We start from the raw sequence: 13,945 nt of genomic DNA on the forward strand, positions 1-13,945 counted from the left end.
GTCCTACTCACGGGGCAGCAGGATGGCACAGTGGTTATTACTGCTGCCTCACAGCGCCAGGGTCCCCGGGGAGTGTGTCAGTATTTACAAGGTGTCCCAAGGAATGTTAAAAGTTAAAGTTGATTTATTAGTCGCAAGTAGGCTTACATTAACACTGCAATGAAGTTACTGTGAAAATCCCCTAGTCGCCACACTCCGGCGCCTGTTCGGGTACACTGAGGGAGAATTTAGCATGGCCAATGCACCTAACCAGCACGTCTTTCGGACTGTGGGAGGGGACCGGAGCACCCAGAGGAAACTCACGCAGACATGGGGAGAATGTGCAGACTCCACACAGACAGTGACCCAAGCTGGGAATTGAACCCAGATCCCTGGCACTAACCACTGTGCCACCCCATGTGTCAGTATTTACAGGGGGTCCCAGGGAGTGTGTCAGTATTTACAGGGGGTCCCTGGGGACTGTGTCAGTATTTACAGGAGTGTCCCTGGGGGGAGTGTGTCAGTATTTACAGGGGGTCCCCAGGGAATGTGTTGGTATTTACAGGGGGTCCAGGGAGTGTGTCAGTACTTACAGGGGGTTCCCCGGGGGGTCAGTGTGTCAGTATTTACATGGGGTCCCCAGGGAATGTGTTGGTATTTACAGGGGGTCCAGGGAGTGTGTCAGTACTTACAGGGGGTTCCCCGGGGGGGGGGGGGGGAGTGTGTCAGTACTTACAGAGGGTCCCCAGGGCATGTGTCAGTATTTCCAGGGGGGGTCCCAGTGAGTGTGTCAGTATTTACAGGGGTTCCCAGGGAATGTGTCAGTATTTACAGGGGTCCCCAAGGAGTGTGTCAGTATTTACGGGGGTCCCCGGGGAATGTGTCAGTATTTGCAGGGGGGGGGGTCCCAGTGAGTGTGTCAGTATTTACAGGGGTTCCCAGGGAGTGTGTCAGTATTTACAAGGGTCCCCGCAGAGTGTGTCAGTATTTACAGGGGTCCCTGGGAAGTGTGTCAGTATTTACAGGCGCGTTCCGGGGGAGTGTGTCAGTATTTACAGGGGGTCCCCAGGGCATGTGTCAGTATTTACAGAGGGTTGCCAGGAACGTATCAGTATTTACAGTATTTGTGAAGCATCTTGGCTCCTGGAATAAAGTACTGAGAATGTTGCATGTTTATGAATTTATATATTGCTGGGGGGGAGGTAGGGGTGTTATCGAGACTGGTGTTAACCTGTTTCCCAGTCAGGGTTGCAACAGATAATGGAAGGGAATACATATTGGTGGATAATCTAGCTTCAGACAGACAAAGATTCAAAAATGATCATTCTAAAGCATTTTTATTCATATTATTAATCAAATTGTACCCAAAAAAAACATTTCAAAATAATGTACATAATTACTCAAAGTCAAACAAATATACAATAGCAACAAAGTGAGGAGGAACCGCCAACATTTTCTTCCAAGAAATAAATTGAGGCTTTAAATTTTTTTTAAATCCGCAAATTGGGCAGTAATCAGGACTCTAATGTGAACTTTAAATGGGCGCTGGTGGCATATTTTGGTGGTGGGAAGGGGGCTGACTGTTGGGATACTTTCCAGCCACAGGTTGAAATGCTATAACAAATCACTTTAGTTGGACCGTACCGCAGCACCTGTCCTTCGTGGAGAAATTCTTCCGGAAACACACCTTTGACCACATGGCGATCAAGCAGTGGTCAGTACGTAATGTCCTTGAGGCCCTGAGAGAAAAGGAGATGGCGGATCCTGTCGGATGGCTCCCTGAGCAGACTGCCAGTGTCATCTGGCAGAATGCCTCATCACCAGAACTCACAAACAAGCACCAAGACCTGGCTTGGCTGGTGGTGAGAAGGGCACTCCCCGTCAGATCCTTTATGCACGCTCGAGGTCTCAACATCACCGCATGCTGCCCTCGAAGCGGCTGCGGGGGTGATGAGACGGTCGCACACCTCCTTGTGGAATGTGCCTTTGCAAAGAAGGTCTGGAGTGAGATGCAGTGGTATTTGTGGCGGTTCGTCCCGGGCAGCTCGGTGACGCAGGACTCGGTGCTCTACGGGCTGTTTCCGGGGACGCACACCGAGACAAATATCAACTGCTGCTGGAGGGTCATCAACTCGGTGAAGGACGCACTTTGGTCCGCCCGAAACTTACTGAACTTCAAGTTGAAAGAATTGTCCTCGGCCGAGTGTTGCAGACTGGCACATTCCAAGGTCCAGGACTACGTGCTCAGGGACGCGCTCAAGCTTGGGGCAGCCGCCACAAAGGCACAATGGGGAAAGGCCACTGTGTAAAGCGTCTCAACCGAGGCAGACCGAGGGCCGGGTAACTGCAGAATACCCTCGGCCTGCGTAACTGTGTGTCAATCTGAAAAATAACGGCACACAGTAAACTCTGATGTATGTACATAGTTTCAAGTACTGAAATGTAATGAATGTAATGTCGTGTAAATAAGCATCGTATAATACTGTAAAAATGACTGGGTTTTTTTGCACTGTTTGTAATTTTTGGATATGTCGTTTTGCAATGTTTTATTTGAGAGGTTTTTTTTATGAATAAAGTATATTTTTGAAATTAAAAAAAAATCACTTCTGGAACTTTAAAAAACTATTTGTGCCCAACAGATCCAGTGGTGTTATTCACCTTTCTGTTTTCAAATAAGTTTCTGGCAAAGCATTTTACCAGACACTGCCCGCTCAGGGTCACCACCTCAGCCGTTGCCAAGTTCCTGAATTCAACATCATCTATTTACGCGGAATGTTGGGGTTGGGAAGGGGGGTATTAACAAAATGCTTTCATTATCTTAACTAATTTGCATTAAATTTGTAATAACTACTACTCTGAAGGTGAGGACCTTACCACCTAGTTCGACTTATTAAAAATTCTTGTCTTTGCCAATGCATCTATGCCCTCAGCACTGTAACCCAATAGTAAAACTAGACTCAAGGGGCTGCCTAGCTGCATGTCACCACTGGGCATCTTTCTGGCAGAAGGGCAAGTAAAATAAGATGTGTGCTCACCCCACTACCTAATAATACAGCAGCAATCCTATCATACTCAAATGGATATTCAATTAGGCTTGCTATCCTTGAATATCTAGCCTTGTTAGATTGGTCTTCTATTTTGACTTGGCTGTGCGGGTAGTAAGAGTTTTAACAACACCAGGTTAAAGTCCAACAGGTTTATTTGGTAGCAAATACCATTAGCTTTCGGAGCGTCAATGACGAAGGAGCAGCGCTCCGAAAGCTAATGGTATTTGCTACCAAATAAACCTGTTGGACTTTAACCTGGTGTTGTTAAAACTCTTACTGTGTTCACCCCAGTCCAACGCCGGCATCTCCACATCATGTGCGGGTAGTGACAGTGATTACTTGGCTCATGGAATGTACGGTGATCATATTATCCTGTTGTTAGGGCTTTTCTGAATCTCACTAATGGCAGGATCTAAATGGCACCTCTGGGGTGCCTAGAGACAGGGGTAGTTTGCTTTGTTCAATGTAAAAGAATGATGTGAGTATTCTTGGCTTATTGGCGCTTGTCCTGGTGTATTGTTGAGTAGGTTAGGGCAGTAGTGGCTGTGTTTATCCGGGTCAGGTGAAGGGTATGTTGGGCAGAGGAGTAAGTTGCCCTTCCCCGAGACGTCCTCCTTTGGGGGCTTCTGGACTGCTCCCCTTCTTGAGACTTGGTTCCCCTGGGGATGTAGCGGCCTGTTGGCTACGGGACCTGAGTGTGAGCCTGGGTGCTTTGCTTCAGCGTTGTTGTAGTCTTTCCTTGGTTGGAGATTAGGCTGATTGGAGGAGGTCACCTCCTCCAAGGGATTTTATATGGAGACTTCCAGTCTGTACACCTTCTTGAGGTTTGGGCTCCCCTGGGGGGCAGTGTCCTGTTTCTTGGGAGGTTGTGCTGTTCTGTTCCTGGTATCCTTCCTGCGAAAGTGTACACTGCTAGACTGTGTCTGGCATCTGTTGGATAATCCTGATGCCCCTCTCTCTTTGGGGTTTCCTTTCTTTATCTGGTTAGGTGGGGTGTTGATATAGGCTCTGATTGGTTATTGTTAATCCTAGAGGTTTTCCCTTATATTGTCAGGAGGAGGAGAGCTGTATTGTCTCCCAGATACCCTGTGGATGGGTTCTTGACGATTCTTCTCCTTGTCAGTAGAGTTTCCTTCGTGGAAAATGGTTGAAATTTTCTGGCGATGGGGAGCCTCTGACATGGCTGGAGAGGAGGGAGATTTGTAATATTGCAAGCCTAGGCGAGGTGCATGAATCCTTGGCTTGCTGGTTCCTGTATGCGAGAGCATACACTGTCACACCACATGTTGTACTGATGGCAGTATCCTGGTGTTCTGCTCTTTCTGGGTTGTCCTTTCATTGCTTAGCGGTCCTGGGATGTTGAGTTTGGTCCCGGTTGGTTGCATGTTGCCCCATAAGGGACCCCGTATATTGTGTAGCTCTGTCTGTTATCCTGTGAGGGAGGGTGTGCACCACGGTGCCATGTGCTCATGGCTTTATCCTGTTATCCTGAGATCCCCCACTCTTTATTTATCTGTATAAGAGGAGACTCGGCTACAACAATTACAATGATTGATAATTTGAACCATTTGTATAAATACTTGGTCGTTTCTGGATGTTTATGTGGAATAATGATTACTCTGTACTGTATTAGATTTTTGGGATTTGTTGAGTTTTGGTAAAATGTAAAACTTTGGGCCGCACCAGTCACATTGATGGGTTCAGCATTGAGACAAGTCTTCTGCAGTACTTTAAGGACACTGGTCTGTCAGTGGTCCACTCAACATTCCCCATCAAATGTTCTGGATGAAAGATATATTTTCTACTAAAGAGGTCAGTAAGGCTTCAGATGCTTGAAATCAAATTCTTTTAGCATAGTGCCAAAAATGTTCATGGTGGACACATTCATTCATCTGTCAATAAACTGTAGATTGATCTCCTGCTCTGGCACCAGCAGAGTTCTAGTCATTGGCTTTACGATGCTGCTCTTAAACTCTGGTCTCACCTCAAAGAGGATCAGAATCTGAAAAGAAAAGACACGTAAAATGCACTGCCACAGTTTCTTCACTGGAGAAAGATTTCAGAAACCCTCCACCAGACGTGCTGGCCATGCTAAATTCTCCCTCAGTGTACCCGAACAGGCGCCGGAGTGTGGGAACTAGGGGATTTTCACAGTAACTTCATTGCAGTGTTAATGTAAGCCTACTTGTGATACTAATAAATAAGGGGACATTACATTCATCAGAATTATACCAAGGCTTAAAAGAGTTAAATTGTGAGGACTAGGTGTTTTTCCTTGCGTTTTGAAGGCTGTTTGGTGATCTGCCCAAATGTTTCAAATATTAAAAGTTGACAGAGTAGACAGGAAGAAACATTCCCTCTGGTGGGCGGAGTCCAAAACAAGGCGGCACAATCTTAAACTTAGAGCCAGGCTGTTGTGGAGGGAAAATTTGGAAGCACTCCTTCACACAAAGAGTCATGAAAATCTGGAATTCTCTCCCACAGAGAAGTTGTGAAGCTGGCGGATAATTGGAGTTGTTGTCAAGCCTTAGGGGTATGGAGCAAAGGCAGGAAAATCAAGTGGAGTTGAGCCCAAATCTTGATCTGCCTGAATGGTGGAGCAGGCTTGAGGGGTTATTCCTAATTCTTGATAAAACCAGCATCTAGAAGCAGTTAAATAGTCAGCAGCCAATACAGATCATGCACATGCATTACTGAGTCAGTTAGTGCTACAACTATTCCATTTGCATCTATTAAGTATCATGGTCATGAAACATAAAACCCCCTTTTCTTTTCTGCCCTAAATTCCCCAACTTACTCTCGCCAGTGCCAGGTAGACCTCTAACTCTGCAATTCTTCTTCCGATACAGCTTCGCTTCCCAAATCCAAATGGGATGGATGCGTAGGGATGAAAACTCTGATCCTTATGAAGCCATCGCTTGGGCTGAAAGCAGTCAGGATTGGGAAAGACTTCCTGATCTCGTGAGGTTGCATAGTGGCACAGAGTAATCAGGGTCTGGATACAAGAGTGAAGGTCATTCAGAATCATCAGAGCACTATTAGAACAATGATAAGCTATCAGAATGCCTGGCTAGCAGGAGGGTGCAGGAGTATTCCCGTGCACTCTACCTCAAGTACACATAGATCACAGCTTCAAGATTAGTGAAGAACAATCTCTATTTGCCAGATGCTTCTGGATTTTGTTTTTAAGTGACCTGCTGTGTCAAGGTGTTTGTTATGACCGATTGTGCTGCTCAATGTGAGAATCACTTGTGTCATCTGATTTCAGTTGCTATTTTATACACTAAGTCTCCATTTTAAGTTGCCTCATTCAGTGTCGCCCACATTTGTGTTGTGGGTATAATGGGGCCGATATACCCACTTAGTATCGAGACTTTTGCTTCAGTACAATTTCACGCCGGGGCTGACATAGCGCGACCCAATTGCTGCCATTTTGGAGTGGTCTCACCCACTCCCGACTCTCCCCCGCTTGCCAACTCTCTCCTGCTCACCAACTCTCCCACTTGTCACTCCCTCCCTGATCCTGACAGTGAGTGTTCGGGAGAAGGAGTTGGTAAGCAGGAGGGAGTCGGTGAGCCAGAGGGAGATGGCCAGAGGGAGAGTCAGCCAGGAGGAGGGACGGGTGTGGGAGAGCCCAGTGAGTGGGGCGGTAAGTAGAAAGGAGTTAACATATTTCTTTCATATTTTTTAATTAATTTTATTTTTAAAATTATTCCATTCACAAATACAGCAATTTAGGAATGAACAGTATTTAAACTTACAGGCTATAATGTCTTAATTTTTTTTCTGACAAGAAGTGTCCTACAGAACCTAACTATAGCTTTTACATTGGTTGTAATGGGAAAATGTGATTCACTTAAAGTTGTTTCACGTAAAGTTGCATTTTCCAGGAACTTATCAATGTTAAGCGAGGACTTATTGTATATTATTTCACATACATATGAGGGACGTTGAAAAGAGATTTGATATGATAAAAGCTATGTTTAAGATTATGAAAGGGTAGGCGTGGAGATGTTTCCAATTTTTCAGAGAGTCCAAAACCAGGGGGCGATAAATCTAAGATCGTCACTAATAAATTCTACAGGGAATCCAATAGGGAGAGAGGAAGTGAGGTTTAGGGAGGGAATTCCAGAGGTTGGGGCCTTGGCAGACGGAAACGCCCACACCCTCTGGATTTAAAAAACCTTACAAATCTCTATGCTGCTTACGTTTTGGGGAATGATGTATTCTCCAATTTGGATATCTTTATCTGGAATCACACGAGCGTTACCTGGGATTACAGGATAAAGCCTGGAAGGTGGAAAAATGGTATATTACACGTGTGTTTCAGTCAGAATTGCCTCGTGTATTCCTGATGTCAGCAATCATTTCTCTCACCACTGTTTTGTGTTTTTGTTGACGGATGTGTGTACTTGGGAGATAAATACTTCCTCTGTTTGTGACCAGTGCCAGCATCAGCCTCTGCCCAGTTGGGGAACGACACATCCTGCTGCCTTTATTCGGTGCCATCAACGTGCCTCTGGTCCGGTTTCAGAACAACACCCCTACTATCATTTGCCCACTTAGAACATAGAACAGTACAGCACAGAACAGGCCCTTCGGCCCACGATGTTGTGCCGAGCTTTATCTGAAACCAGGATCAAGCTATCCCACTCCCTATCATCCTGGTGTGCTCCATGTGCCTATCCAATAACTGCTTAAATGTTCCTAAAGTGTCTGACTCCACTATCACTGCAGGCAGTCCATTCCACACCCCAACCACTCTCTGCGTAAAGAACCTACCTCTGATATCCTTCCCATGCCAAAAAGAAGTGACATTTCTAGAAAGCTCTCAACACATTCAAACTCATTCTCTACAGATGAAAGGCCAGTGAGCTTTCCCCTATTGGATGATCACCTCCACTTTGCCCACTCCAATAAAAGAAAACAAATAAAAACACAATTCTGCCATTACTTTTCAGGTCTCTGTGACTCTTCCAGACACAAATCCCTGGATAGTGCAACAGAGGGATGCTGGACAGAGGATATTGAATGGACCCCCACATTTACAATGTAGCAACACTCATTCTTTAACCTCACCTCAGTACTTCCTTCACAACAGCTTTCATGAGGGGCATCTTTGCCACGTCAGCAGCAGAGGGGATAGCCTTGTCTCCAACCATTTCTTTGATTTCTCGGTGCAGGGCTGCCTGAACGTCTGGGTGCCTGGACAACTCGTATAGTGTCCATGACATTGTGCAAGAAATCTACAGGAAAAAGAGAGACGGAACGCAGATCAATGTGTTAATGCTGCTGAAAATAAGGCTCCCACCTGGTGTAGCAATGAATAATGTACATTTGAAAGTCAAATCAGTCTCTGCTGTTAGTTCTCAACTGGGGTGTTACAAATGCCTTAACCGTCCTTAGGTTATGTGAGAAGCCCTGATGACAGCCCTCACTTTTGGCAGAAGACGGCACTGGAATTTGGTGTGATGCCTCTGTGGTGGAATAGCCTGTCAACACTGATGTCGACGGACAGTACTATTTGGTAGGGTGGACAACAAGCGTCCCATCCAAGCCAGCAGGTTTCCTGCCCAGTGAGTTCTGTTAAAAATTACTCCTGCTGGATTTTACGGAATCTGAAACCCACAAGAAGATATGTTGACAAGCACTTACTGTGTCTACACCAGCGAGTAACAATTCTGTGATGTTGCCATAAATGGTTCTCATGGGAAGATTCTGGGACGACAGGAAGTAGGTCAGGTACTTCCCCTCAATTGGCTCCCTTCTTGCCAGTTTCTGTTGAATTTCAGCCATCCTTCGGTCGATGTGTCCTTGAGCTTGCAAAATAAATGCAAGGAAAGTGTAAGGATAAAGCCAGGAAGAGCAACACTTTCTCTGACTAGCATTAACTATACTGAACCTCCATTGGAATAGCAACCTAGAGGAACTCAACACATCACTTGGCACAGTCTGCTGTCCAAAGTGAAACTGTACACAATCCCTTGCTGTTTAACCATCTGCCTTTCTGTCTTCTGCTGTGGGACTGCCATCTGCTCCCATGCCCTCTCTCTATGAAGCATCCTCATTGTCCAAGGGTTGATATGTTACTGTGGGGCAAGGTGAGGAAGCAGGCCCCAAGAACTATCTCAGCTGGCATGAGGATTAAACCTGCACTGTTGGCGTTATTCTGCACCATCCTCGAACCATCCAGCTAACTGACCTCTTCCCCTGCCCTCCCACCTCCAACTGTAAAGAGGCCATCTTGGCTTTCACACTGTAGTGTTGTCTACTGGAGGAGGAGAATTAACCTGGAGAGACAGCATTCAAGGTTCACAGCACCACACATCCTCTGGGACCTGCACCACATGATTACATGTCAGCCGAACCCCTCCTACTTCCAGTTACCTTGGAGACAATGCTTGCAGAAACTTACAAGGGAAGCAATCAGTGAGTTCTGCTGCTGGCCACGTATCACTTCCACCAGTGGCACCTCTCTGCCAGGGGATGTAATGGGTGCCACCACCCTGAACAGTGTGGCTATGTCAGGCTGCCACTGGAGACTTTGTCATTTAGAATAATAAAGCAGGACACAGACACACTGGGATAGGTTTTTACTTGTAGGCAGGCAGTGGATGGCAGGCACTGAATGTTAGATGATGTTTGCTCTTTTCTTTTCACACTAATCCGGTTTACCTGCCCTTTCCCCATATTCGATAAGGTGCCTCACAAAAGGTTGCTGCAGAAGATTGGGGTACACGGAGTTAGGGGTAAGGTGTTGGCGTGGATTGGGGATTGGCTATCTAACAGGAAGCAGAGAGTTGGGATAAATGGGTGCTTTTCTGGTTGGCAGTTGGTGACCAGTGGCGTGCCGCAGGGATCGGTGCTGGGGCCTCAATTGTTTACCATTTACATAGATGATCTGGAGGAGGGGACTGAATGTAGGGTATTCAAGTTTGCTGATGACACGAAGGTGAGTGGGAAAGCGAATTGCGTGGAGGACGCGGAAAGTCTGCAGAGAGCTTTGGATAGGCTGAGCGAGTGGGCGAGGATCTGGCAGATGGAATATAACGTTAGCAAATGTGAGGTTATCCACTTTGGAAGAAATAATAGTAAATTGGAATATTATTTAAATGGAGAAAAATTACATCGTGCGACTGTGCAGAGGGACCTGGGGGTCCTTGTGCACGAATCGCAAAAACTCAGTCTGCAGGTGCAGCAGGTGATCAAGAAGGCGAATGGAATGTTGGCCTTTATCGCGAGGGGGATAGAATATAAAAGCAGGGAGGTCTTGCTGCAACTGTACAAGGCACTGGTGAGGCCGCAACTGGAGTACTGTGTGCAGTTTTGGTCCCCTTATTTGCGAAAGGATATATTGGCCTTGGAGGGAGTGCAGAGAAGGTTCACCAGGTTGATACCGGAGATGAGGGGTGTAGCTTATGAGGAGAGATTAAACAGATTGGGTCTGTACTCGTTGGAGTTTAGAAGGATGAGGGGTGATCTTATAGAGACATATAAGATAATGAAGGGGCTGGATAGGGTAGAGGTGGAGAGATTCTTTCCACTTAGAAGGGAAACCAGAACTAGAGGGCACAGCCTCAAAATAAGGGGGGGCCGGTTCAGAACAGAGTTGAGGGGGAACTTCTTCTCTCAGAGGGTAGTGAATCTCTGGAATTCTCTGCCCATTGAAGTGGTGGAGGCTTCCTCGTTGAATACGTTTAAATCACGGGTAGATAGTTTTCTGATCGATAAGGGAATTAGGGGTTATGGGGAGCAGGCGGGTAAGTGGAACTGATTCGCTTCAGATCAGCCATGATCTTGTTGAATGGCGGGGCAGGCTTGAAGGGCCAGATGGCCTACTCCTGCTCCTATTTCTTATGTTCTTATATTCTTTTATATTCTGCATTTTCAAATACTGATTCAATTTCATTTGAGGCAATGTTACAGTCTGCTACTTGTGGTGAAAACACGAACAGCACTCTTCCTCCATCCCTATCCGCTTCCTCAGCCTCAACTCATTGAACAGAGAACAAGCTGCACTGTTACATCAACAAAGCATCTCACATACCAAAAGCAAACATGTAATCCCAACAGACAATGAATTTCTGCCAGGGTCCCGGGCAGATTTTATGCAGAAACTTCGGCATCGCCATGGTGATGAGTGTCATTTGAAACATGATGTTAATTGCCTGTATAAAATCTTCTGTTTCTTTGGGAACATCAGCCTTGAGGCAGCCAATCCGTGTCTCAAAGAGCACTGAAGAGATGCCTGGAATAATTAGTAGAGGTGGACAGCGATTAGTCTTGGCGAAAAGTTTAAAAATTAGCTCAGTAATCTCAGAATATTATTTAAGGCTGACTGGTTTAGCATGTTATTCTTTTAATTCTGGGACACTGAATTTAGCTGCAACTGACAGAAGGCTGAAATAAGAACAAAACACTGCGGATGCTGGAATCTGAAACAAAAATAGAAAATGCTGGAAAATCTCAGCAGACCTGACAGCATTTGTGGAGAGAGAACAAAGCTATCAGGCGCGATCTTACCAGCTCAAGCTATTCTACAATTCACAAGACATCACCCTTTCACTAGGACATCTGGTTATTCTCAGTCGGGGAAATTAGAACCCAATTCCTGGTGGAATGTCCACAGGATTAGGTATATTGCTGGTTTTACACCCTGCACAGATTTTACTCTCCAGTAAAGTCATGGAGAACAATAATGGGTGTAAAACCCATGTTCCATCTGGTCCTGTAGGTTTCCTGCCTGGTGAGTGGGGTTAAAAGTACTCCGAAAGTCAGGTTGGACAGCAAATCAATGAAGGATAGGGATCTGTTGGGGGATTCCCTTCTTTCTGCCCTTTTCCCCTCTTTCTGTGTGCAGCCCTCACCTTCTAATCCAAACTTGTAGAACTCTTCCACCACGTCCTTCACCAGGACACCTTCAGTCTTGGTCCGCTGGTGCCGGAGCCTATAGATTAGGTCAGTGACGACTCCATTGAGGACGCCGTCATATGCCTCCACTTCCTTTGGCTTCAGCATGTGTTTGCTGAGCATACTTCGGAGTTTTTGCCATTCCTCCCCCTCCCTGCAAGAAAGAAATCCCTTAACACTGCGGAAATAACAGCAATGGCCAACAGCTCACTGTCACAAGGCCACAAGCTGCCTTTATATACATTGACCATCATTATCTTTTGCAGGGTAAGGGGCCACTGACAGTTCCAATACAGTTGGGCCTACAGGAGAGAGGCCATTTGACTCATTCCTCCTGTATTGGTGCTAGCTTTTCACATGGGTCAATTAATCCAATTCCAGTTTCTTACTCTTGCACTGTATTCTTTCACATTCTCCCTTTCAAAATAATTATTTAATTTCCTTTAAAAATTAACTTTATAACAGGAAGAGAAAGAACTTGTATTTTAATACTGCAGTGCCTTTCAGAACCTCAGGGTGTCCCAAAGCGCTTCACAGTTAATGAGGCGGCACGGTAGCACAGTGGTTAGCACTGCTGCTTCACAGGTCCCGGGTTCGATTCCCGGCTCGGGTCACTGTCTGTGTGGAGTTTGCACATTCTCCTCGTGTCTGCGTGGGTTTCCTCCGGGTGCTCCGGTTTCCTCCCACAGTCCAAAGATGTGCGGGTTAGGTTAATTGGCTGTGCTAAATTGCCCCTTAGTGTCCCGGGATGTGTAGGTTAGAGGGATTAGTGGGTAAATATGTGGGGATCTGGGGAGAGGGCCTGGGTGGGATTGTGGTCGGTGCAGACTCGATGGGCCGAATGGCCTCTTTCTGCGCTGTAGGGTTTCTATGAAGTACTTTTTGAAGTGTAGTCACTGTTAAAATGTAGGAAAGATGCTAGCCTATTTGTGCACAGCAAGCTCCCACAAACAACAATGTAATAATGACCAGATAATCTGTTTCTGTGATGTTGGTTAGGGGTAAGTATTGGCCAGAATACAGAGCAGAATTCTCCTGCTCTTCTTCAACATCGTGGCTGTGGGATCTTATATGCCCACCCAAGAGGGCCAATGGAGTTTTAGTTTAGTCTCATCCAAAAGGCAAATTAACTGATGCTGGGAGTACATTAAAAGGGAGCAGGTATTGAAGATGCAACTGCAACACGGTGCCATCAATTGTCCAGGAATGGCCAGGAATCAAAAGGAGCAGTGACCTTATACAATCACTACCACCCACCTATGGCAGTGTTATTTACTAACTTGTTTCTTTCCCAGGCAGCTAAGTAGGAGAGGATAGAGATCAATGTGCCCTGGGCTTCCATAGATCAAGGAGGGCATAATTTCAATAGCTGCTATGCTCACAGTGTTTCACAGTCAATACCAGCATTCCTTTCAGGAGTGAAATTCGGAATACCTTTCCACACAAAAGGTGGAAGAAGTTTGGAACTCTCTGCCACAAATGGCATTTGATGCTAGATCAATTGGTAACTTTAAGTCTGAGATTGCGAGATTTTTTTGTGAATTATTCAGGGGTATGGAGCAAATGGGCAGGTAGATGGAATTAGATGACAGGCAACTCGAACAGTTCCTTGGCCTCCTCTTCTTTCACCAGTTCCTGACTTGTTGTGAAAGGCACCTTTTGATATTCCTTTCTCTAAGTTCAGATGTCAGAATAAAGAGTGGGGATATTTCTGCTTTGCCAAGTGGTTGAAGAATATGGGCTGAAAAATGGCAAATGGAATTTAACGCAGACAAGTGTGAGATATTGCACTTTGGAAGGACAAACCAAAGAAGAACGTACAGGGTAAATGGTAGGACTCTGAAGAGTGCAGTTGAACAGAGGGATCTGGGAATACAGGTTCAGAATTCCCTAAAAGTGACGTCACAGGTGGATAGGGTCGTAAAGAGTGCCTTTGGTACATTGGCCTTTATAAATCGGAGTATCGAGTATAAAAGTTGGAGTGTTATGGTAAGGTTATATAAGGCATT

General features: G+C 45.8%; 1 protein-coding gene across 5 annotated transcripts in view; it reads right to left on the reverse strand.

Moving 5' to 3' along the window:
* Positions 1–13,945, reverse strand: part of cyp27b1 (cytochrome P450, family 27, subfamily B, polypeptide 1) — a 32,107-nt gene that overhangs the window by 10,532 nt on the left and 7,630 nt on the right. For 2 of the 5 annotated variants that reach the window (XM_078201187.1, XM_078201185.1), the window contains 6 exons: positions 11,894–12,090; positions 11,074–11,274; positions 8,682–8,845; positions 8,106–8,272; positions 7,235–7,316; positions 5,824–6,021 (listed from right to left, as the gene is read on the reverse strand). In XM_078201187.1, the coding sequence (XP_078057313.1) occupies positions 5,824–6,021; positions 7,235–7,316; positions 8,106–8,272; positions 8,682–8,845; positions 11,074–11,274; positions 11,894–12,090 (1,009 nt within the window). Of the gene's footprint in view, positions 1–3,257; positions 5,029–5,823; positions 6,022–7,234; positions 7,317–8,105; positions 8,273–8,681; positions 8,846–11,073; positions 11,275–11,893; positions 12,091–13,945 lie in introns of those variants that run through there. The other 3 variants (XM_078201186.1, XM_078201188.1, XM_078201189.1) reach the window with 3 other exon arrangements.

This window comes from Mustelus asterias, chromosome X (genome assembly GCF_964213995.1).
Source record: "Mustelus asterias chromosome X, sMusAst1.hap1.1, whole genome shotgun sequence".
Classification (NCBI taxonomy): Eukaryota; Metazoa; Chordata; class Chondrichthyes; order Carcharhiniformes; family Triakidae; genus Mustelus; species Mustelus asterias.